Source organism: Balaenoptera musculus, chromosome 5 (assembly GCF_009873245.2).
Source record: "Balaenoptera musculus isolate JJ_BM4_2016_0621 chromosome 5, mBalMus1.pri.v3, whole genome shotgun sequence".
In the NCBI taxonomy this organism is placed as follows: Eukaryota; Metazoa; Chordata; class Mammalia; order Artiodactyla; family Balaenopteridae; genus Balaenoptera; species Balaenoptera musculus.
The window spans coordinates 69,520,156-69,542,938 of NC_045789.1; the positions used below are offsets into that span (position 1 = coordinate 69,520,156).

At 35.3% G+C, this 22,783-nt stretch overlaps 1 protein-coding gene across 3 annotated transcripts in view; it reads right to left on the minus strand.

The window, feature by feature from the left end:
- Positions 1 to 22,783, minus strand: part of ATP10D (ATPase phospholipid transporting 10D (putative)) — a 132,767-nt gene that overhangs the window by 56,093 nt on the left and 53,891 nt on the right. For 2 of the 3 annotated variants that reach the window (XM_036853176.1, XM_036853175.1), the window contains exons 3-9: positions 21,029 to 21,223; positions 10,764 to 10,968; positions 9,502 to 9,587; positions 2,713 to 2,819; positions 2,291 to 2,422; positions 1,749 to 1,876; positions 1,374 to 1,626 (exon numbers count right to left, since the gene is read on the minus strand). In XM_036853176.1, the coding sequence (XP_036709071.1) occupies positions 1,374 to 1,626; positions 1,749 to 1,876; positions 2,291 to 2,422; positions 2,713 to 2,819; positions 9,502 to 9,587; positions 10,764 to 10,968; positions 21,029 to 21,223 (1,106 nt within the window). The remainder of the gene's footprint in view (positions 1 to 1,373; positions 1,627 to 1,748; positions 1,877 to 2,290; positions 2,423 to 2,712; positions 2,820 to 9,501; positions 9,588 to 10,763; positions 10,969 to 21,028; positions 21,224 to 22,783) is intronic. The other variant, XM_036853177.1, reaches the window with a different exon arrangement.

Sequence of the window (22,783 nt, forward strand, 5' to 3'; positions counted from 1 at the left end):
ACATGATCACTCTACCAAGGATATTCAAATGGCCAGAAACATATAAAACGTTAAACGGTTAAACATCTCATTACTAATCAAAGAAGAATTAAGACAATGAAGTGCTAACTATGTCTACAAAACTCACAAATTAAAAAGAATAACTTCATCCCATTATGGCTGGGTGTGAAAAATAGGTGTTATTTTTCTGGGTTGTGAGAACATAAATTAGCACAATATTTTAGAGATAAATTTTGTAGGATCTGTAAAAATTTTATATGTGCAAACCTCTGGATCCAGTTGCTAGACATGCATCTTATAAAAATAATTGCACAAATAGGTATGTAGAGAAATGCATATTGCATGATGAATTTTTTGTATATCATAATTTTTAATCTTGTCTATCTCTTGCCTTAAACGCTAAGCTACATGAGATCAGGGACTCATGCCACATATTAGGAGCTCACAAAATATCTGTTGAATGAATAAGGAATGTTAATTGCAAGTACTGTTATAAAAGCAAACTAAGCTTGACCACATATAATGCAATACCATGCACTTAATGTTAAGTCATGAACTGACTTGGAAAAAGGTCCATGAGATAATGAGGAATAAAAAAAGCAAACTGCAAAGCATTATTACAACATATTATAACTTATAAAAGGGGAAATGTGCAAATATATATTTTCACATATACAGGAATATGCATAAAGAAATGGATGGTTATATATTCATCAAATTATTAATGGTGGTTAACTTCTAGGTTAATTTGTTTTGGACACTTCTCAGAATTACTTTCATAGGAGTACACTTACTTTTATAAATAACAAAATTAATGAAGATCAATTCTTTAAAGGAAACTTGCAATTTATATATTTACTTCCTTAGCCTCAGAAGTTCAGTTCATCTTGTTTCTTCTTAAACTAGGTATTCTCAGCCAACGACCAATAAATACCTATGGGCTGAATGATGGGGTCTGGGGAAACTGTCGTCCCTTTGGAATTATTTTCAAAATATTTTTCAGGGAGATGGTCCATAGAGTTTCATTAGATTCTCAAAAATATCTATAATGCAATATCATTGTCACCAAATCCAACCCCCAACCTTCTACGACTACTGGTAATTTACTTTCCTTTTAGAGAAACCATGGCAAAAACAAAAAAAGGAAAGAAAAGAAACCATGGAAGTAGACTCTTTGACTTTGACCCACTAACTCCTGACCTACTAACTTCTGACCTAACTTTTAAAGGGACAACAATGAAACAATGTGCATTTGGAGGAGTTAAGTACTCAATGATTAAATACAGCACTTCTGTGCCAGAATTACCAAATCATTAAGTGGGTGCAAAAACGACCAATCTTAAGGCTGGTTTTCATAGAAACCCAACACTCACCATTTTCTTCATGGCAGTAATCAAAGCCTGCCACACTACATCTTCGAAAAACCATCTTATTCTCAGTCAGGGTTCCTGTTTTATCAGAAAAGAGGTACTGAATCTGTCCAAGATCCTCAGTTATGTTCAGGGCTCGGCACTGAACAGTAGAATCCATTTTCTCATTGTAGAAATCCACATCGCTTTGAATAAAATATATTTGTCCAAGCTTCACAATTTCAATGGAAACATAGAGAGAAATGGGAATCAAGACCTAAGAAAAGCAAAACAATTTAAAAAATGTTAAAGGGGGAAAAAAGAAAGCATGAAAAACCATATAGAGCTGGATAAGTAGCAAAGATCTTAATATTCTATGATGACTACAATAGAAATTACCTGTAACAAAATGATCATGGTCCAAAACATATAGAATCCTCCCAACACTGGTGATATGACATGTCCATCAGGCTCAGGGATGTTAAAAAAGGGTATGTTTTCATATCTGCTCAACCAGATTCCATGACCTTTCAAAAAATGCACAGACATCAAAAGGATGCTATGTATATATTATGCAAATATAGAACTTTATTCCTAAAGAAAGAGAGATAAGAGTATTGGTTTTGGTTGAACACCAACTGTTTAAGAAACAAATTCAAATTCAAACGCTACACATTTTCCTGTCTCTGTCTCTCTCACTCTTTACATCTCTTCCCAGGTTGCTTTAGTACTGTGGCCATGTGTAACTGGATATAATCAATATTAATGCTTTTCAGGTTAGAGAATGAGAGAGATGAAGATGTGAAGAAAGCAATTATTGGTAAATAAAACCTTCCTTACAAAAGTCAAACTTAAACTCATAAATTTCATTTTGAAAATAAAATACTTTTAAATGAATATCTTGCTGAAAAGATGTCAGCAAATAATCAAATTCTACCTACCCAATGCACCAGTTAAACACATTATAACCAACAGTAGGACACAGCAGAGGACATCTGTATTTGCTCTTCTTTCTAAGTTGCTGCGTTTATACCTTGGTCCACTGTTATTCAGCATTGCTTTGGTTTCATGGCCTACATGGGTAACACAGTATGTGAGAAAATGTGCAAATTAAAGCCAGGTAGCAAATATCATATTTTTATATCTCACTGGCAGACAATTTAATGAAAAGTAGTTATGCAATATACTTTGTTAATTTAGCTTCTTTTTGTGATCTATTTAGGAAAACAGAGACCAACAATTAAGGTTATCAAGACAAAATTTCCTTTCTGCTTCTAGAGATTACATTTTGAATAAATGGAAAATGTTAACTTGCAGAAAAGCACAGAGGAGATGATGGTGAAAAGTCAGAAGTATAACCAACCTGCATAAACCACAATGCCCATGACAGCCTCTGTGTTTCTAATGGTGCATCCTCTAAGTAATAAATTCTCTTTACTGAGACCCACACGTTCTTTGTTGGAATGTTCTCTATAAGAAAGACAACATATAAATTTATTTTTAAATAGCAAAAATGGGTATGTAAAAATAAAAATGATTTTTGAATATTCTTGATTAGAGTATGAAGTTAGGCAGTTCACAGGAAAAGATTCAAATCTCTGATGCATTTGCTTTTGTTATTTCAGTTACCCACTTTGGCTGGGAAAAAAAGACACAACAGGTTTCTAACATTCATTGTTTGTCAACTTCTAGTATTGATGCTACAAAAATTAGAAAATAATCCAAATAAGGAAACTATTTCCTCTAGTTGAAACTGTACTTTGGGGTAACTTAATAGCTGATGAGGGAAAAGTTCTTGATGGAATTAGAAAATTACCATTTTTGACCCTGGTGAAATCAAGGATTACACTTAGGCAGTAACAGCCAGTGGCTAAAATCATTAGGTGGAAGGCTGGTGGGGAACTTTATAATGAAAGGATAAGGCTGACAACACCAATCTTAACATAACTACCAATGGGACAAGGGGACATCACAGGCCTCCAGCCTCCAAAAGTTCGAGGACAGAAATTGCTCATCTCCCTCGGAACCTAATCAAGCCTCTAAGAGGGCAAATCAAACTGGGGTCTGTGGCATCAGGGGAACTGTGAAGCCTTTGAAACTGTATGCAATATTTCCCTGTGTGTGTCTATATACATTTGTCATTTTCTAGGGAGAGAACTTCTTGCATCAGATTCTGAAAGTGCCTCTGGACAGTTTGCAGGAAATAAGGCCAGAAAAACATGTTAACCACCAATGCAAGGATGCAGTCAGCCAAAGCTACCAAATCTGCAGTGGTAAGCTCTATGGGCAAAATGACCTCGTCTATTCAACAAATGAGTAGAATGAGGAGGGGGAGTAAAAGGAGTGGTAGAGGGACTCCACCCTCAGGAAGGACACAATCAGCTCAATCTAGAATGTGGTAAATTCTACAAGCTAAATGACCCCATTTCTTGGGAGGGGAAATTTAGAGACATATCAATCAAATGCAATGTGTAGACCTTTGTTTTGATCCTGGTTAGAATATATTGACTCTAAAAATTTTTTTGAGATAACTGGAGAAATTTGAACAAAGACTAGGTATTAGATGCTGTCAAGAAATTGTTCTGAATTTAGTTAAATGTGATAATGATGTTATGGGTATTTTTTTTTTAAGTTTTTTTCTGCTGTATATTCATAGTGAAGTATTGACATTGAAATGATGTGACTGATGTAGGTGCAGGGAAGGAAGTGGGAGGATAGTTGAAACAAAGTTGGCAAAATTATGAAATAGTTAAAACTGGGTGAGGGCTCATGGGTGTTCATTGCACTTTTCTTCCTAATTTTGCATGTTTGAAATCTTCTGTAAAACAGTTTTAAAATTATCAAAGTAATTACTTGATGAAATTACTATAGTGGCAAAAATACAGAGCAAACTCATTGGGAAATTTTTAAAAAGAAGCAAAATGCAACGTATTTCACATATTTTGTGAAAATGCATTCTTAATTTCAGCATTCAAATTAGTTTGTTTTTTAAGCAATCCACTTCAGTCTATAAGTTGTTTCTTCTTTATTATGTATAGGAAGATTGTCATTGTATCTGCTACCCATGCTATCTGGATTACAAGGAAAAGAAAAGAAAAGCTCTTCAAAAAAGGTTTCCTACCACAAAGGAGGAAAATAGATTTGTCATTTCACTCCTCTAATTTGTAAAACACTCTAAGAGGTGTGTGTTTACATTCCTTCATTTATATGGGTTTATGTACAAAGAGCAAACCACAGGGTCATGGTCAGAACTAGCAGTGTCCTTGGGTCTAACCTAATTCTATTTTCTGGATTTACAGATGAGGAAATTAAATCCCAACATTCACATTTCTATGTAGCATTCCCAGGCATGCATCCCAGTCTTGATTTGGTTCCTCATGAATATAGCATTTGTTATCCCTAGAACCTTTACAGAACAGATATAATATACAGAAGCACCAGTTCCAAAGTTCCTTAGTGTATTAAGAATTTTTCCCCTGGGATCCTTAGTTTTCACCATTACATCACTCTAGGTTACCATCATTACATCAAAGCCCAACTTCTGTCTTGATTGCACCTGCTCCAAACTCTAAACATGTCCTGCACTTGATGGGTGTGTATTTGGCACTTACAGTGTGGGACTTTCGGATTCCATGTGAGACAATGACTGTCCACATAGAGCTCTCATCCATTCAAGAGCCTATGTAATATCTACCATGTGCTCAGCACACCCACCCGGACGCTGAGGATAGAAAAACAAACTTACACAGTCTTGGCTCCTGTGGTCTAACAGGAAGTGACAGATATAGAAATACGTAAGTAATAAAAATATTATAGTTGCTATTATAGAAATCTGATATTCAGCATACAATGTGGGCACAAATAGGGAAGAAGTCAGTGCTACCTGAGAGTAAGAAGACCAGAGAAGCCATCATTCATACAGAGAGTGAGCTTGAACATCTCAATTTTTGTTGATTTTAGAAAATAGGCTACACAGCAGGAAAAGGACAAGGAGCTAGTTTAGCAGATAAAAACAATTTCACAGAAAATTACTGTATCCTCCTGGGATGACTCTACTAAATATACATGCTTTGAGTCAGATTCTATGCAGAGTTCTATATTCCAAGCCACACAGTGATAGACTTAAGTTCCTATTCTTTCCTGTCTAGAAATGTGCCAGAAGCAAGACTGACCTTATCAGGGGAGTCAGCATTCCCAGTAAGAGGCTGTACAAACCTCAGCACCTGAGGTCCAGGTCAAAAAATGTCAGCCCTTAAATCTGACATTTACAAGAGGAAATTCTGTAAATAGTCAGCAGCTGGAGAAAATAATACTAGAAAATGACTCATCCTAAGAGATGGCTTATGAGCACGTTTCTGATGACAGGAACATCTGCTAACGTCTCTTTATCTTCTCGCCTCTTTATGATCTATTATATTGCTCACCTACCCTCCAAACACACTTAAACCACTTATGACTCCACAAATGCACTGTGGTCTCAGGCCCCTACACCATTACCTGTGTTGCTCCCTTAACCTGGAATGTCAGCCTTTCTTTGCATTTAGTTGCCTGCCTGGTATCTTCTTATTCTTGATGATTTAATTCTAGCATTACCTCTTTACCTGGACCAAGCCTATTCCCTTTTCCCATTGCATAGCTTCCGGTGCCTGCCTTAACACCTGTCTGTATCAGGGGCTACTTAAAGATGCTACCACTATGTTCTAAACTTCCTTCCATGATAACTCTAACATTTTAAACAACTTGATTGAGGAATAACTAACAAGAATCATATACGTCTACTGTACATATTTAAAGTGTAAAACTTGATGTTTTGACGTTTCCCCTGTGAAACCATTGCTACAATCAGGAAAATGAACATTATCCATTATTCCCCAAAGTTTCCTTATGTCTTTCTGCAATCTTTCCTTCCTGCCTTCCCCCTCCCAGGCACCCACTAATCTGCTTTCTATTACTATAAATTAGCTTTCTTTTTTGAGAGACTATATAAATCAAATCATAGAGTATATATTCTTTTTTGTCTGGCTTCTTTCACTCAACATTATTTTGAGATGCATCCATGTTGTTTCATGTACCACTAGTGAATTCTTTTTGCTGCAGCGTCGTATTCATTGTATGGATATACCATTTGTTTACCTATTTACCTGTTGATGGACATTTGGGTTGTTTCTAATTGGGGCTATTGCCAATAAAGCTGCTTTGAATGTTTGTGTACAGGTTAGTATATGGATAAATGTTTTCTCTTGGGTAACTTCTTAGGAGTGGAAAAACCAAGATCACACGGTAGGTGTGAATTTAACTTTTTAGGAAATTTCCAAACTATTTGCTAAAGTGGCTGTAGCCATTTCCACTCCTACCAGCAGTACATGAGAGTTCCAGTTTCTCTACATCCTGTGAAAAGTTGGTATAGTCAGTTCTTTTAATTTAGCAGTTGTAGCTCTGTGGTTTTAATTTGCATCTTTTCACACAGATATTTGTCGTCCATGTATCTTATTTGGTGGAGTGTCTGTTCAATTTTTTTGATCATTTAAAAAACTGTACTGTTTGTTTACTTATTACTGAGTTTTGAGATGTCTTTCTCTATTCTGAATACAAGTCCTATATGAGAAACATGCATTGCAAATATTTTCTTCCAGTCTGTGACTTATGTTTTCATTTGCTTAGCAGTGTCATTTGAAGAGAATAAGTTTCTAATTTTGATGAAGTTCTTTTATTTAATTATTTTTGTCCTTTTATGTATTGTGCTTTTGGTGTTATATCTAAGAAATCTTTGGCTAACACAAGATACCAAAGATTTCCCCTATGTTTTCTTCTAGGAGTTTTATAATTTCAGGTTTAAATTTAAGTACAGGATCCATTTCTGGTTAATCTTTTTAAGTGGCGAGTCTAAATTGAAGTGTTTTTTTTAAATATAGATGTATAATTGTTGCAGCATCATTTGTTGAAACAACTAACTTTTCTCCACTAAACTGCCTTTGCATCTTTGTCAAAATCCAGTTGCCCATTAATGTCTGGATCAATTTCTGGACTCTAACCTCTTCCACTGACCTATTGGTCTATATGCCAAAAACAAAATCTGGTGGTATTAGCCCTCCAAATCTGTTCTTTTTCAAAGTTGTTTTAGTTAAATGGTTCTTTCTATCTCCACATACATTTTTAGAATAAACTCGTCCATTTCTAAAAAATAAAAAAAAAATAAAAAATAAAACCTTGCTGTGATTTCAATTGGGATTACACTGAATCTACAGATCAATTTGGGAAAAAAACTGATGTCCTAACAATACTGAGTCTTTCAACGCATGAACAACATAGGTCTCTCCATTTAGTTACGCCTTTAGTTTATCCCAACAGTGTTCAGTGGTTTTCAGTATGCAGGTCTTTCATATCTTTTGTCAGATTTATTCTTAAGTATTTCAATTTTTCTGATGCTATTATAAATTGATTTTTAAAGTTTCCATATCTGATTGTTCATTGCTAGGGTATAGAAATACAATTAATTTTTGTATATTGATCTTGTTTCCTACAACATTGCTAAACTCAGTTATTAATTCTAGTAGCTTTTTTTGTAGATTTCATCAGGTTTTCTACAAAGACCATCACACCATCTATGAATAAAAGACAGTTTTACTTCTTTATTACTTGATGCTTTTATTTCATTTTCTTTACATTAGCTAGGCTCTCCAGTACAATCTTGAATAAAAGTGGTGAGAGACAATATCCATGTCTTGTTCCTGAGCTTAGGGGAAAAATGCTTAGTCTTTCACTATTAAGTCTGATGCTAGCTGTACGGTTTTTATAGATGCCTTTCATCAGGTTGAGAAAGTTCCCTTCTATTTCCAGTTTGCAAAAACGGAAGTTAGATTTTGTCAAATGCTTTTTCTATATCCATGAGATGGTCACCTGGTTTTTCTTTTTCACTTGTTAATTATCATTTGTTAATATGGTGAATTACATTGTTTGATCTTCTAATGTTAAGCCAATCTTGCATTTCTGGTATAAGACCTACTGAGCCATTATGTATTAACCTTTTTATATATTGTTGGGTTTGATTTGCTATAATTTGTGTAAATTTTTGCATCTATGTTCATGAGGGATATTAATCTTCCTTTAAATGTCTTTGTATTCTTTTGGTATCAGAGTAACGGTATCAGGGTAATTCTGGTCTCAAAAAATGATTTAGGAACTTTTTTCTTCTCTGCCATTTTTTTTTTATTTAATTAATTAATTTATTTATATTTTTTTATTTTTGGCTGTGTTGGGTCTTCGTTTCTGTGCGAGAGCTTTCTCTAGTTGTGGCAAGCGGGGGTCACTCTTCATCGCGGTGTGCGGGCCTCTCACTGTCGCAGCCTCTCTTGTTGCGGAGCACAAGCTCTAGACGCGCAGGCTCAGCAGTTGTGGCTCACGGGCCTAGTTGCTCCGCGGCATGTGGGATCTTCCCAGACCAGGGCTCAAACCTGTGTTCCCTGCATTGGCAGGCAGATTCTCAACTGCTGCGCCACCAGGGAAGCCCTCTTCTCTGCCATTTCCTCACAAGATCACCACTATGAAGTAGGTCTAACTAACTCCTCTTAAAAATTAGGAAGGATAAAAAAAAGTAACTTGGCTCAAAAAATAAAGCACTTAAGTGGCACAAGCCAGCCTGAATCAGATAAGACCCTAAATTCTAGATGCCCTTGGAAAGGGATGTAGATGCCATAGGAAGCCTCCAGAATGAACACTGTTGTGGATTCCCATACTTTTTCTTAGATGTGTTTCAAAATCATTGGCTAACTTTTACCAACTGAATTGTCCACCTACTCTAATTCTAATAGGATAGGACACCATCATCCTATCACGTCACCTAAGCTGCCATGTCTGTCCAAACACTTCCTTCCAAATAACTAACATGTCTTGGGCTTAACATGGAGCTCATGTTAAGTCATTCACATACCACTGAAAGAGAGTCTAGGATTATTTTAAGAACAAGGTTTTGTTGTTTTAAAAATATACATAGGTAAATATCAAATAATTAAAATAATCCAAATTTATAGGTGGCTTAACTTACAGCCTTTAGTGATTTAACCTGGTATAAGTACACAAAAGTTTTTCTGAGTTAGGCATAATTGCAACATACAATCCCACTCACACCCACAAAGGTAAGTCATGTCTCACTCACAGGAAGCCTCGGAATCTGTTGAGGTCATTGTTTGGACTTTCACATTCTATCCTACTGGAGAATTTCTCAGGATCAACTTCAGAGTCCTAAAAAAAAAATATATATATATATATATATATTTTTTTTTTTTAAATCACCAAACAAAAATTCAAGGTTAAATCTTGAGATTTAAGTGTTTATCCTTTCACCAATTGTTAATATAAAACGAAGGTATTCTTGTCACAAAATTTGTCACAAGTTGCCCAAATGAAGAAAAGTATAGGCATAATTATAAATGAATAAATGAGATCAGAATGGTCCCAGAGCATTAATAAATATCTTCAGGTGATGGAAATGTCTCAATCATATACTGGAATCCATGTAGGACTCCCTGCAGGAGAGAGCTTCTCCTCCTACAGTGCACACTCTTTTATCTGGAAGACACTGAAAAGCTGAAAATACTTTTGTTGTTGTTCTTTAACCATATATGTAGCTTCTGAGATTATGTGTGTATTTATATATATATATATATATATATATATATATATATATACACACACACATATATGTATACATATGAGTACTCTGAGCACGTATGCATTTGATCTCAGCAAATTTTATTTAAAAAATTAAAATATGCTAAATATCAATATGTCACAAAATTCTCTAATAGATCAAATATCATCATTTCCATTTTAAGATAAAGAAACTGAGGCATAAAGTGGTTAAGTAACACAGTAATTCAACGGCAGAGTTGGGATTCATTCAAACTTGTGTTAATATAACTTCAAAGGTCTTGTTTCCCTCACCACAGCATGGTGAAGGGTCAGAGCTCTGTGGCATGAAAAGTTACAAATTTCTTAAAAGGCCTTGGTATATACGTAATTACAGATTTTAGGAACAATGACCAATTGATATCTCCAGCTTCAATCAGACATAACATATAAAAATCTAAGTTTAAGAAAAATAAGTTAGAAGTTGATTGTTTCTATTGCAAAAGAATTTTCCAAATTGCAAAATTTGTTGGGTTTCTTAAATTCAGTTCCCAGAAATATATGATCGTCAGACTGAAATGTCTGAACGCTGAAGTCATTAAATCCTATTATCTATAAAATATAGCACACCTCTACTGATATCTGGAACTGGATTAAGCTCTCTAGAATTCCATTTTGTAAAGGTAAAAATGAGTTTAAAAAATCTCTTTATCTGTACATGTGAAAATGAGCTCAGTCATCTTCTGGAAAGAAAATGTTTATGTCACCAATGGAGAACACATTATTTACCTGCTCTGTGTATCCCCGAACCACCTGCCTCTGTTTTAAATTGCTCTCTCCATCAAGACCGGAAGTCTCGATGTGACAGATTCCATCTGGATCAGTGGAAAAGAGTAAAACCATATCTGCAGGAATGACCTCATTACAGGAAAGGCGAATAAAGTCCCCAACAGTAACATCTTTCCAGCATCTGTCGACATATTTTTTCTCTTTCCTAAAATTGAAAAGAAAAAAAAAAAAAAAAGTTTAAAAAGAATCTCAAGCCAAAAACACACATAATAGTTTTTTTTTTAATTTTAGTATATAATTTAAAGTGTTAGGGTGAATTTTAATCTGTTAAATGCTAAAAGGGGAAGCCAGAGAATTGGTAAAACTTAAATTCCGCAACTTGCTTCACCTGAAAATGTAGTTACTAAGCCGCCAAAACATCAATTCTTTTTTCCTGTGAGATTTTGAACCACTATGCTATTTGAGTAGTTCTTGAATAAAATTAAAATTAACATTGGATGGGTTTATTCATATGTGAAGCAATTCCTGCGTGCTATCCTGTAGTCAGGTATCAAGGATCTAAAAAGTGCCCAAGACACATTAGCTGCTCTCAAGAGAGCTTCCTATCTGGCAGATAGGATGGAGAAATTAAAGAAAACCCAAAAGAAATGAAATAAATACCCAGACACAACACTTTAAAAATCATTATACCACCAGATTAACAACCCTAATTATCATTTAATTGAAATACTGGTTAAAGCAGTCCTGTGTTGGCTGCAGTTGATCCCTAGAAAGGAGAATGTCAAATTTTAACTCTTTTCAAAAGTGTAGTTTTCCCAATCTATATATTCAATTCTTTTTAAAGGAAAGGCACATCAACTGAGGTTGACTTGCCATAAATGCCCTGATTTATGTTAAAGTTTTTGCCAAACTTCTCATGCCTTTTCATACCAATGGCATGAATTAAGCTCCACAAAGCATTGTCCTTAGAGAAGAATTAGGACATTTGTATCATAGACTATTATATAACTAGTTAAGCAACATTTCACACACAATACTGCCAACAAATGTTAGGAAGGTCTGTCTCATCCCCCTATCACCTCCCAAATATCTGCAAAGAACTGATATTTGTCATAAAAATGCACTTATTTTATAAGTAAAGATTTATTTTCTATTACATTTTTGGAGCTCAATATTCAAATGCATTCTCAAAGAAGCCTGGGAGATAGTTATATTCTAAGCTATACGATCTATATGTTAAAAATGAATGCATCATATTAAATAGAAATGCTACCTTAAGCCAATACTTGTATAACTTCTGCTATACAGAATTACATTAGTTATTTAAGAAGAACTACCTAAGAAGAACATTTTCAGGACATATTCTCCCAAAATATCTTATGTACCAGGTTGAATCCAACTAAAAGAATTCCTTATTTACCTAAAGAGTTTGTTAGTTTATCAAGAAAAGTAAATCAATGGTTTAACAATTTTTTTCTAGTATACACCAGTTTACTCTTCCATGGCAGGAAGTAACAGAGAGAAGACCAAAAAGGTAGGCAGGAGTCATATATATATATATATATTTTTTTTTTTAACATCTTTATTGGAGTATAATTGCTTTACAATGGTGTGTTAGTTTCTGCTTTATAACAAAGTGAATCAGCTATACATATACATATATCCCCATATCTCCTCCCTCTTGCGTCTCCCTCCCACCCTCCCTATCCCACCCCTCTAGGTGGTCACAAAGCACCAAGCTGATCTCCCTGTGCTATGCAGCTGCTTCCCACTAGCTATCTGTTTTACGTTTGGTAGTATATGTAAGTCCATGCCACTCTCTCACTTCGTCCCAGCTTACCCTTCCCCCTCCCCATGTCCTCAAGTCTATTCTCTGTGTCTTCATTCCTGTCCTGCCCCTAGGTTCTTCATAACATTTTTTTTTTTTAGATTCCATATATATGTGTTAGCATACGGTATTTTTTTTTCTCTTTCTGACTTACTTCACTCTGTATGACAGACTCTAGGTCCATCCACCTAACTACAAATAACTCAATTTCGTTTCTTTTTATGGCTGAGTAATATTCCATTGTATATATGTGCCACATCTTCTTTACCCATTCATCTGTCGATGGACACTTAGGTTGCTTCCATGTCCTGGCTATTGTAAATAGAGCTGCAATGAACATTGTGGTACATGACTCTTTTTGAATTATGGTTTTCTCAGGGTATATGCCCAGTAGTGGGATTGCTGGGTCATACGGTAGTTCCATTTTTTAGTTTTTTAAGGAACCCAGGAGTCATATTTTGAAGGTTCAGTCTTACTGCCATTCCTAGGAGTAGGGATTTCATTCCATAGAAAATGGATATTCACTAAAGGTTCACAGAAGGATATGATTCTATTTCTACCTGCCAACTCCTGCTACAGAGTAACGGATGAATTGTTGGGTGGCAGGCTGGTTAGAAATAGGAATGGCAAGAAACCAATGGAAAGTTATTGAAATAATTCAGGGGAGGGATAAAGATGGTTAGAATTAAGGCAGCAAAAAGGATGGATGAAAGGAGATTAAATCAAGACATATTTGGGTACTAGAGACAAGTATTCTGACTTATTACATGCAAAGTTATCAAGGGTGACACTATGGTTTCTAACTTGTATGGTGAGTGGTGCCTTTCACCATGTCCCAGATTTTAGAATCAACTGATTGCATCATGGCGAAGATGATAAATTTGGTTTGGAAAGTTTTTATTTGAAGTGAGATATAAAATTGAAGAGGTCCAGCATTTTGATGGTTTTGACCAGAAGTTCATGAGTAGAAATATAAACTTGCAAGTCCTAGGTACATATAGGGCAGCTGACACAAGGTAACGACCCAAGAGGAAATGTCGGAGAAATCAAAAAACAAGGAAATTTCAAAAAGGGAGCCATCATAGTAACAAAAGCCACAAAGGGGTCATACCTGTGATATGTGGTTATTAGAATGCCTGCTATCAAGTTGATAGCATGAAACTGTTGATGCGGAGAGTGAAGAAGAAAGTGAGACCTCCAGTGAATTAAGGCATAATTGGAAGTTGAAGAAGTAGAATATTTCATGAAGTTTAGCCCTGAAATGAATAAAGGGTGAAAGCAGCCACTGCAAGGGAAGGTAAGGCAAAGGACAGTAAGGATGAAAGAACTGGGCATGCACGTAGCATGCAAGGAAGAAGCCCATGGAGAAGGCAAGGTAGAAGAGAGGACAGAGTTGGGGGGTGCTGTTTGAGGCTATGGAGAAGTAACAAGGAATGGAATTAAGAATGCAAATGAAAGAATTACTATTACAAGGCAGGGAGTCACCTTTTCATGTAAAATCAGAAGAAAGTAGGTGAAGATGTAGATGATGTAAGAAAGAACTGAAGTACCTAATTCATGCTTAATGACCTCTACTTTTTCTACGAAGAAGTCTAGAAGAAAATTTGCTGAGAATTTGTGAAAGTAGGGAGGGAAAACAGATTTGATATTAGGGTTAAGGATTTTATTTTTCTTTCAAACATAAGAAATAGAATTCCTCTAAGGGACAAGTTTATTTACGCTACATTGGAACAAAATTCAAATGAGGTCAATTTTACAATTAAATTAACTTCACTTTTCCCCATTTGGAGTCCATGCTAGGATTTTTTTTAAAGTAGCTAATTTTCCCAATAGGTAGCTAGTTCAGGTCAATTAAACACATACTGATCTTAATTTATGTGAGTTACCATATCAGGTGCTAAGAATACAAAAGTGACTAAGATATGGTGATCTCCCTACGGAAGTTATGGTCAAAATTTGAAAAAGAGACACAAACAGCAATTTTATAAGAGAGGTATGCACAGGTTATTATGGGAGCAAACAGTTGGGACATTTAGCTCTGGAGGAGGTGAGCCTTGCAGGATGATCTAGAGTGAGTCAGGTGAAGAAAGGTGGGACAGTGTTTTAGTCAGAGTGAGAGTGGAGGCACAATGCCATAGGGCATGGGAGAGCATGATGTTTGAAACTACAAGCTAAGTGACAATGCTCATTGCCAATTTTAACTAGCTTTGAGAATTTTTAATTGTGGTAGACTCAACATGAGGTTATATTTCCTTCTCGGATACAGAATTAAAAGTAGTAAAAGAACTTTCTCCTTCTCCCACAGCCTAAATGTACAACTAGAATTTCTTGTATCTACTTGGTTATTTGTGCTTCTGTAATTACTCTCACTGGTCAGGATATAGCAATTATAATCCATTCTTCAGGCAAACTTCTAGACCCATTTTGCTTCTTTAAGAATTCAATGTCACACAGCTTTTATGTCAATACACAATCACTGGAGAAAGTTGGGAAGAATACACTGGACTATTAATAGTGATTCCACTGGGGTGGAGGTTGGAAGGAGAGAGGTGGAAAGACAGAAAACATGGACTTCTACTTCCTACTTTAACAAATTGAAAGAGAGAAAGAGTGGGATTATGAATGAGTTTTTCTTTTTGATGTTCTTTAGTATTTTTCCAATAAAACACTAAAAACAGTTTATAAAAAGCAAATACTGAATAATCATTGGACACAAGAGCAGCTAAGATTTACTGGATGCTTTATATTCATCAATTCATTTAATTTTTATATCAGTGTTATGTGGGTGGTACGATGAATGCCCTATGCCCCACTCCCCCACCTCTTAGAAATGAGAAAAACTGACTTTGACAGGTTAAGTCACTAGCTCCAGGTCACACAGTTCCTAGTATTCCTGGGATTTGAAACAAGGCAGGTAGCTCCAGCGTCCATCTCTCAAATACTAGACTTTACTCCCAGCTATAGTAACTTACCAATGACCACCAAACAAAACATGGTTTAATTGTGTATTAGAAAGTGAATTTCAAGAACCACTGCTTTGGAAAATGTCACACATCAATAAGGTTAATATCTTAGAAGGCCACTGATATTTAGTCTCATTTCAAGAATCATGAAATTCTATGAATTTATGAGATAATTCTAAAATATTAACATTAGCTAGTATTTTTAAACTCCTAACACCAACAATATGGTGATTTTTAAAGATCAGAAAACAGTATAAGTTCCTGGAGGGCAGGCATTTTATCTGTTTTTTGTTTAAACCTCTAAATCTCTCAGTGCCTACAACACAGTAGGCACTTAAATTTGCTGGATGATTAATAGTTTTATTTTCAGCACACTTCTATTATCCTTGAAGCAAACCTTAAAACCTTACAAATGGCTGCCATTTTAAAGGCAATCTTAAGTCAGGTTTTGGATAATAGTTCATTCTAATGTAATTGGAGTGTAATAAGGTTTAAATGTTTAATTTCTATTTTAGCATTTGTTATTTCTCTATGATACTTTCCCAAAGAAAATTAAGCACCTTGTGAAAGACCACATATTATTACAAATAAGAACCAAATTATCTGCATAGAAATGTTAATATGCTTCTTCCAGAAGCTTGCAAGATTTAATAGCCGCATACTTTCAACTTAATTTTACTGAGAAATAATTTGTCCTCTAAAGTAATTTCTTTATATTTAATAGGAATTTAAGTTAGTACATTAACTTAAATCAACAAGACATGGTCTCAGAGCCCACGTTTATTTCTTTATATCCTTATAATTTGTTCCAAGAACAGGGAGGAGGTGTCAGAATGTAAGCATTATTTCTTCTACACCAAACAAAAGCAAATTACATAGAATAAAAAGACATAAAGAGCTACCCGATTCTATTATGAAATGCAATCATAAAGTGATAATTGGACTAGACCTTAAACAATTGAAAAGAATATTGCATCTCATCTTTAAGTTTATATGCAAATCATCTAAAACAGATCCAAACTATGTCTAAAGGGACCCCTGAGAAAAAAATTATACCAGGTTTCCATTAGGAAATTTTAGTATTCATAAAATCATACAATGTTTTAACAAGTTCTCAAATATTAATTAAATGACTTGATCATGTGACAAACTCTAGCTTATAGTCATTATTAACTTATAATAATCATAATGGCTAACCTTTACTTAGTACTTGAAAGGGTTAGGTACTATGCTTACTGTTTTATACTATTTTATTCATAATGAAGGGAACTGGAGTTTAGCTAGTTTACATAATTTGCCCAAGGCTACACAGCTACTAAGTGAAGGTATCAGGATTAGAACTTTTTAGAATAAGCTAAAAAAGCAAACAAACACACCATAACAACTCTAAACTAGCACTAAAAATCAGCAATTATTTATGTATAAGAATTTGCATTTAAAAATACATGTAAGTATTCTTTCCATTTGCTAAATTTGGCATTAGCTGAGCAATCTTAAAATTGGTCAAAATATGGATTTTGTTCATCATATAATCACTGTAAAATCCTATTTCCTACAGCTAATTTTTGAAGGCAGAGACTATATGAACATTTCACCTCTCTATCCCTGGCACATAATAAGCATTTAAATGTCATCAAATGATTCACAGCACTGTTTCAGTAAGGTGCTCTATGACTTTAAAATAAAAACCATGAACTATTTTTTCATTTTTTCTATACATCAATTTTTCTGGTTCCCTTTAGATTAGACATGAGTATAAGAAAAAAAAAGAGAACTAATTTTTCCTTATTTAAGTACAGTTCACATCATCTTACAAAAGAGAAAAAAGTTATTTTGTTTTCTATAATAGGTCTTTAAAATCAATTTTGGGAAAGCCACTGAAGAATTCTAATAATGAACAAAATTCAGAATCCTACAGGTTTTGGCTTAAATATCACTTCTTCAGAGAAGTCTTCCCTAATCATTGGCTCATGTAACACTGAAGACAAATTTCCACTATCAGGACAAGAATTTGAGTTATTGTTCTCCCAAAACAACAACAACAAAATTATGTCATCTGGTTGAACTCTTGGTCAGTCAAGTGAACTTAAATTTGTTCAGAATATACTTGTTTATTATAAAACTAAACTTTTAAACTTAGGTATCATTTATTCTGACTTGGAAACTAGAATAGAACAGAATCTCTAGTCTGACAAATTTAGAATTAGTGTCTTATGAAAGTTGAGTCTATATCAGAGCACTGAAATCAACCCAAGAAATATGCCAAATGCTCTGAGATCTCAGAATAGTGACAGCATATGTCCAATGGAGCCTCTGAAGTCTTTCCAAAGGCTGAAACAGGTGCCTACCTTTGGGCTCAAAGCTCAGTCTTTTAGCTCTTCACATTTTCTCCCTTGAGGATTTATGTCAAACTCCTAACTCGTAAAGGGACTGATGACTTTGAAATTTCTCTCTGTAGCTTTTCCTTCCTTTGAGAACTTCTGTAATATGCGTGCCCTATTTGCCCACTGGGCATTTCCACTTAGATGCCTGTCTTACTATCATTTACAGTTCACTCACCTGAGAAGAATTTAATGATCCCTGTTTCTATCAGTGGTACTTTTATCCTCCAAAGCAGAAAAAAAAAAAATCACAAAAGTTCACCAAATTCCACTGGGTTCTTCTTCATAGTATCTCTTCTATGAATCCCCTCCTGTACTTAGCATCTACTCCCAGTAGTACCCTGGATTGATTAGTAGAGGCAGATCTATACAGAAGCCATTCCCATGACCTGAGAGGACCAATCCTCCTAAAGCACAACCTTTACCATGTTACTTCTTAACTCAAAAGATGCATTCTCTACCACTAAAGGAAAATATCTGTGATGGTTAATTTTATGAGTCAATTTCACTGGGCCACAGGATGCCCAGGTATCTGGTTCAACGTTATTTCTAGGTGTGTCTGTGAGTGTTTCTGGAAGAGATTAGCGTTTGAATTGGTGAACTGAGTAAAGCAGATGGCCCTCCCCAGTGTGGGTGGGCACCACCCAATCCGTTGAGGGCCTGAATAGAACAAAAAGGTGAAGGAAGGTTGAATTCACTCTCTGCCTGACTGACTGAGCTGGGACACTGATCCGCCCTTGACACTCCTGATTCTTAGGCCTTCATTCTTGGACTGGAATCTACACCATCGCTCTCTGGCCTTCAAACTACACTGCTGGCCTTCCTGGGACTCCAGCTTGCAGAGGGAAGATAGTGGGACTCTTAGCCTCCACAATCCCATGAGCCAATTCCTTATAATAAATCTTATTCCTATTGATTCTGTTTCTCTGGAGAACTCTTTTACTCAATGTCTAAGCAGTATCCTGGTCATGGAGCGCCTCCAACAGTAGGCTTCAAACTCCGTCTCTAACTTTTTATTTCTGATTACTGCCCCTTTCCTTTGTTACTCCCTTCAGGCCAAGTTAACACACTCACTCACTATCCTCAGAATATTCCATAAGCGTTCCAGACTCTGAAATGAAAACAAGTAACACCAAACCCTTACTTGTAAAGCAATTAACATATTCAGAATTTCACAGATCTATTCCTAATGATGACTTTTTAAGAAGTAGATACATTTCCATGAAAGGGAACTCCAGAGAATTAACATTATAAACTTTGTAATTTATTTTCATAAAAGCCACGCAAATAAGGACTTAAATATATTCCTTCTTGAAAAGGGAACCCTCCTACACTGTGGGTGTGAATGTAAATTGGTGCAGCCACTGTGGGAAACAGTATGGAGGTTCCTTAAAGAACTAAAGATAGAGCTACCATATGATCCAGCAATCCTACTCCTGGGTGTATATCCAGAAAAAAAAACATAATTTGAAAAGATACATGCATCCTGATATTCATAGCAGCACTATTTACAATAGTCAAGACATGGAAGCAACCTTAAGTGTCCATCGACAGATGAATGGATAAAGAAGGTAAAGTATACACATACACATACACACACACACACACACTGGAATACTATTCAGTCATAAAAAAAGAATGAAATAATGCCATTTACAGCAACATGGATGCAACTAGAAATCATACTAAGCGAAGTAAGTCAGAAAGAGACAAATACTATATGATATCACTTATATGTGGAATCTAAAATATGACACAAATGAACTTATCTATGAAACAAACAGACTCACAGACATAGAGAACAAACTTGTGGTTGCCAAGGGGGAGGGCAGTGGGGGAGGATGGATTGGGAGTTTGAGATAAGCAGATGCAAACTATTATATATAGAATGGATAGACAATAAGGTCCTACTGTATAGCACATGGAACTATATTCAGTACCCTGTAATAAATCATCATGGAAAACAATATAAAAAAGAATGTATATACATATAACTGAATCACTTTGCTGTACAGCAGAAATTAACAACACTATAAATCAACTATACTTCAGTAAAATAAATTTTAAAATATATTCCTCCTCTTTGATCTAGTAATTGCATTACTAATTATAATGCTGAAATAATCATAGATCTTCAACACTTTTGTATAAGAATACTCACTGAAACATACATTCTCAAAATTATATAAATATGGGAAATGTTAAATTACCTTAGAGTCATATTATAGACAATGCAGCTATTAAAAGTACTTTCTTGAAGGTTAAAGACATGGGAAATGTTTATGGTGTAATCTTAGGCTAAAAGAATTAGAATAAAATATATGTAGCACAATCCCAATTTTGTAAACCATCCCCTATGGGTTTACCCCTACCACAACATGCACATGACTTGAAGGAATACATCCCAGCATGATAAATAATTGTCTCCAGACACTAGCATTGTAGCATTCGTAAATGTAGTCATTAATAAACAGCAGAGTTCAAAACTCACCTTAATGGACTTTACTCTTTGGCTTTCTATTTCATAAATACTGGAAATTAAAGTATCCAACAGAGCAAATGTGCTTCTGAAAAGACCTCCTATTACGAATGCCCTCTGCTGTTGCCACAGCAGGAAGGGTTTTATAGGCTGCTGGCTTTGTGCACAAAAAAGAACACACTTCTCCATTTCTCACAATTCCTTTCCTCCACAGGAAGCTCATCTTCTCTTTTTTCATATCCCATGTTGTTTTTCCATATTCATTCATATTTTTCATATCCCATCCTTTCTTAATCCCAAATTGTAACATCTAGGATTAAAAACTATCTGCTTGCTTTCCTTCTTACAGTTTGAAGTTTAATTCCTTCAGTTCCACTTATGCCTAAATTATAGAAGCTCTTGCTTTATCAGCTCCTGGGGTGACAATGGCTTACACATTATTGTTTTCCTATGATGCCTGAATTTAATTCCCTGTAGGACTTGAATAAATATTAGTTGAAAACACCACCCCCCTCCCAAAGTGTCCTAGTCACACCGAAGGGGGAAAAAGTAATATTCTGCATGTTTCTAAATGATGCCTGTGCATTCCCCAGCACAACTCCTGTTACACTTACCTACTGTAAACTTTAGTTACTAAGTTGTTGATCTGCTTGTCAAGTTTGTATTTTCGGTAATCTTCCAAGCCATCTTTAATTGCAATAATTGTAAGGACAGCCACCAGAGGCAGCATCGTAATTTCCTTTTGGAAGGCTTCTACCAAAGGCACCCAGTTCAGGACAACTAGAAACAGGAAATATAAATTGGCGACTCTGCAACCCAAACACACACAAGGAGGTATTAACAAATCATGTAAAAGCCTGCAGCAAAAGAGGCAAAAGACCTAACGGTGTTTCCCTACAAGTTTCTATCAGCTGATTTTGGATGCTACAAAACAGAGAGAACTAGCAAAATCTAACAAATCTGAATGAACAATTTATTACCCCCCCCAGACATCTGGCTTGAGCATACTTTAATAAATGTGAGACATTATTTATTACATATATTATAGTAAATATTGCAATGTGACAGTCGTGAGTTGTATAACACATAATATAAATATAAAGCACACTAGGAAGTACTATTTTCTTTTCAAAAGTTCAAAAAACTTAAGAGGAAATTCAGAGTTAATGTGTTGTAAAAACAAAAAACAAAACAACAAAAACCAACTCTCTAACTTTCAGAAGTTAATTTGATTGTCCAAACATAAGATTCAAACAAGGCTCAAAATACTGGGTTGGCCAAAAAGTTCCATAACATCTTACGGAAAAACCCCAACAAACTTTTTTGGCCAGCCCAATAATTAGAAAAGCCCGAGGGTTTGCTTTTCCCTAAGATCAATGTTTCCATTTCTGCTTTTATGCTACTCAGAACCAATTTTTTAAGGAACTTCCTCTATTCCTCTATTTTATATATTCAAATATTTCCCCACTGGACCCTAAGGCAAATTCAGGCAGTCTCTTGCCTTAAAAGAAACAAACAAAATCTCAATCTTGCATGGTTCCTTGAATTTTTATCACATACTTTTCCCATAACCAAACTTCTCAAAATAATCTACACGTAGCCCTCCTTCCTCACCTCTAATTCCTTTTACGCTGAAATTTTTTTCTTAGCCCTTTTCGCTATTTCTGTGGCTTCAATGATTTCCATGTGAACTACATCCAAATCTATAGGGCTAGGCCCTGAACTCTGTTCAAGTTCCAGGTTCTAATTCCATCAAGGGCACTAGATTGCAAGCTCCCATAGACAGAAATACCCACAGCAGTTAAAGCCATTAATTCAATAAATTCACATCTGTACTATAACCATATCCACTGTTCCATGAATGTATATGGAATGTATATAAAATGAAAAATGAGAATGAATGTATGTGGAACGAATAATAAATGCTGAGAATCTCTATACTGATATTAGCATCTCAAACTCATCATTTACAAAAACAAAATAATCTTCTAGCCGAGTTTCTTTTTACTCCTGTCATTCCTTTTTCTGTTAATCCTCCTGGTCATCACATCTCAACTTGTTCACATCATCTTTTGACTCCTTTCACTTAATTCCCTATATCTAATCCATAGTATCTGTAATAGATATCCTCCTTTTTATCCCCACATTGTTCTAAGTTCAGGTCTCCATTACAACTCTCCAGGATATATGCATTTTCCTAAATGTTTTCTCCTGCCTTCAATTTGCCTCTAATTGCATTAGTCACAGAGGACTACTTCCCAGGCCTCCAGCAAATCTTCTATGCTACTGCCATTCTGCTTTTACTCATATTCCTTCCTCCATCTGAAATGTGATTTGCAGACACCTCTGCCTTGAACATCTTAACCTTC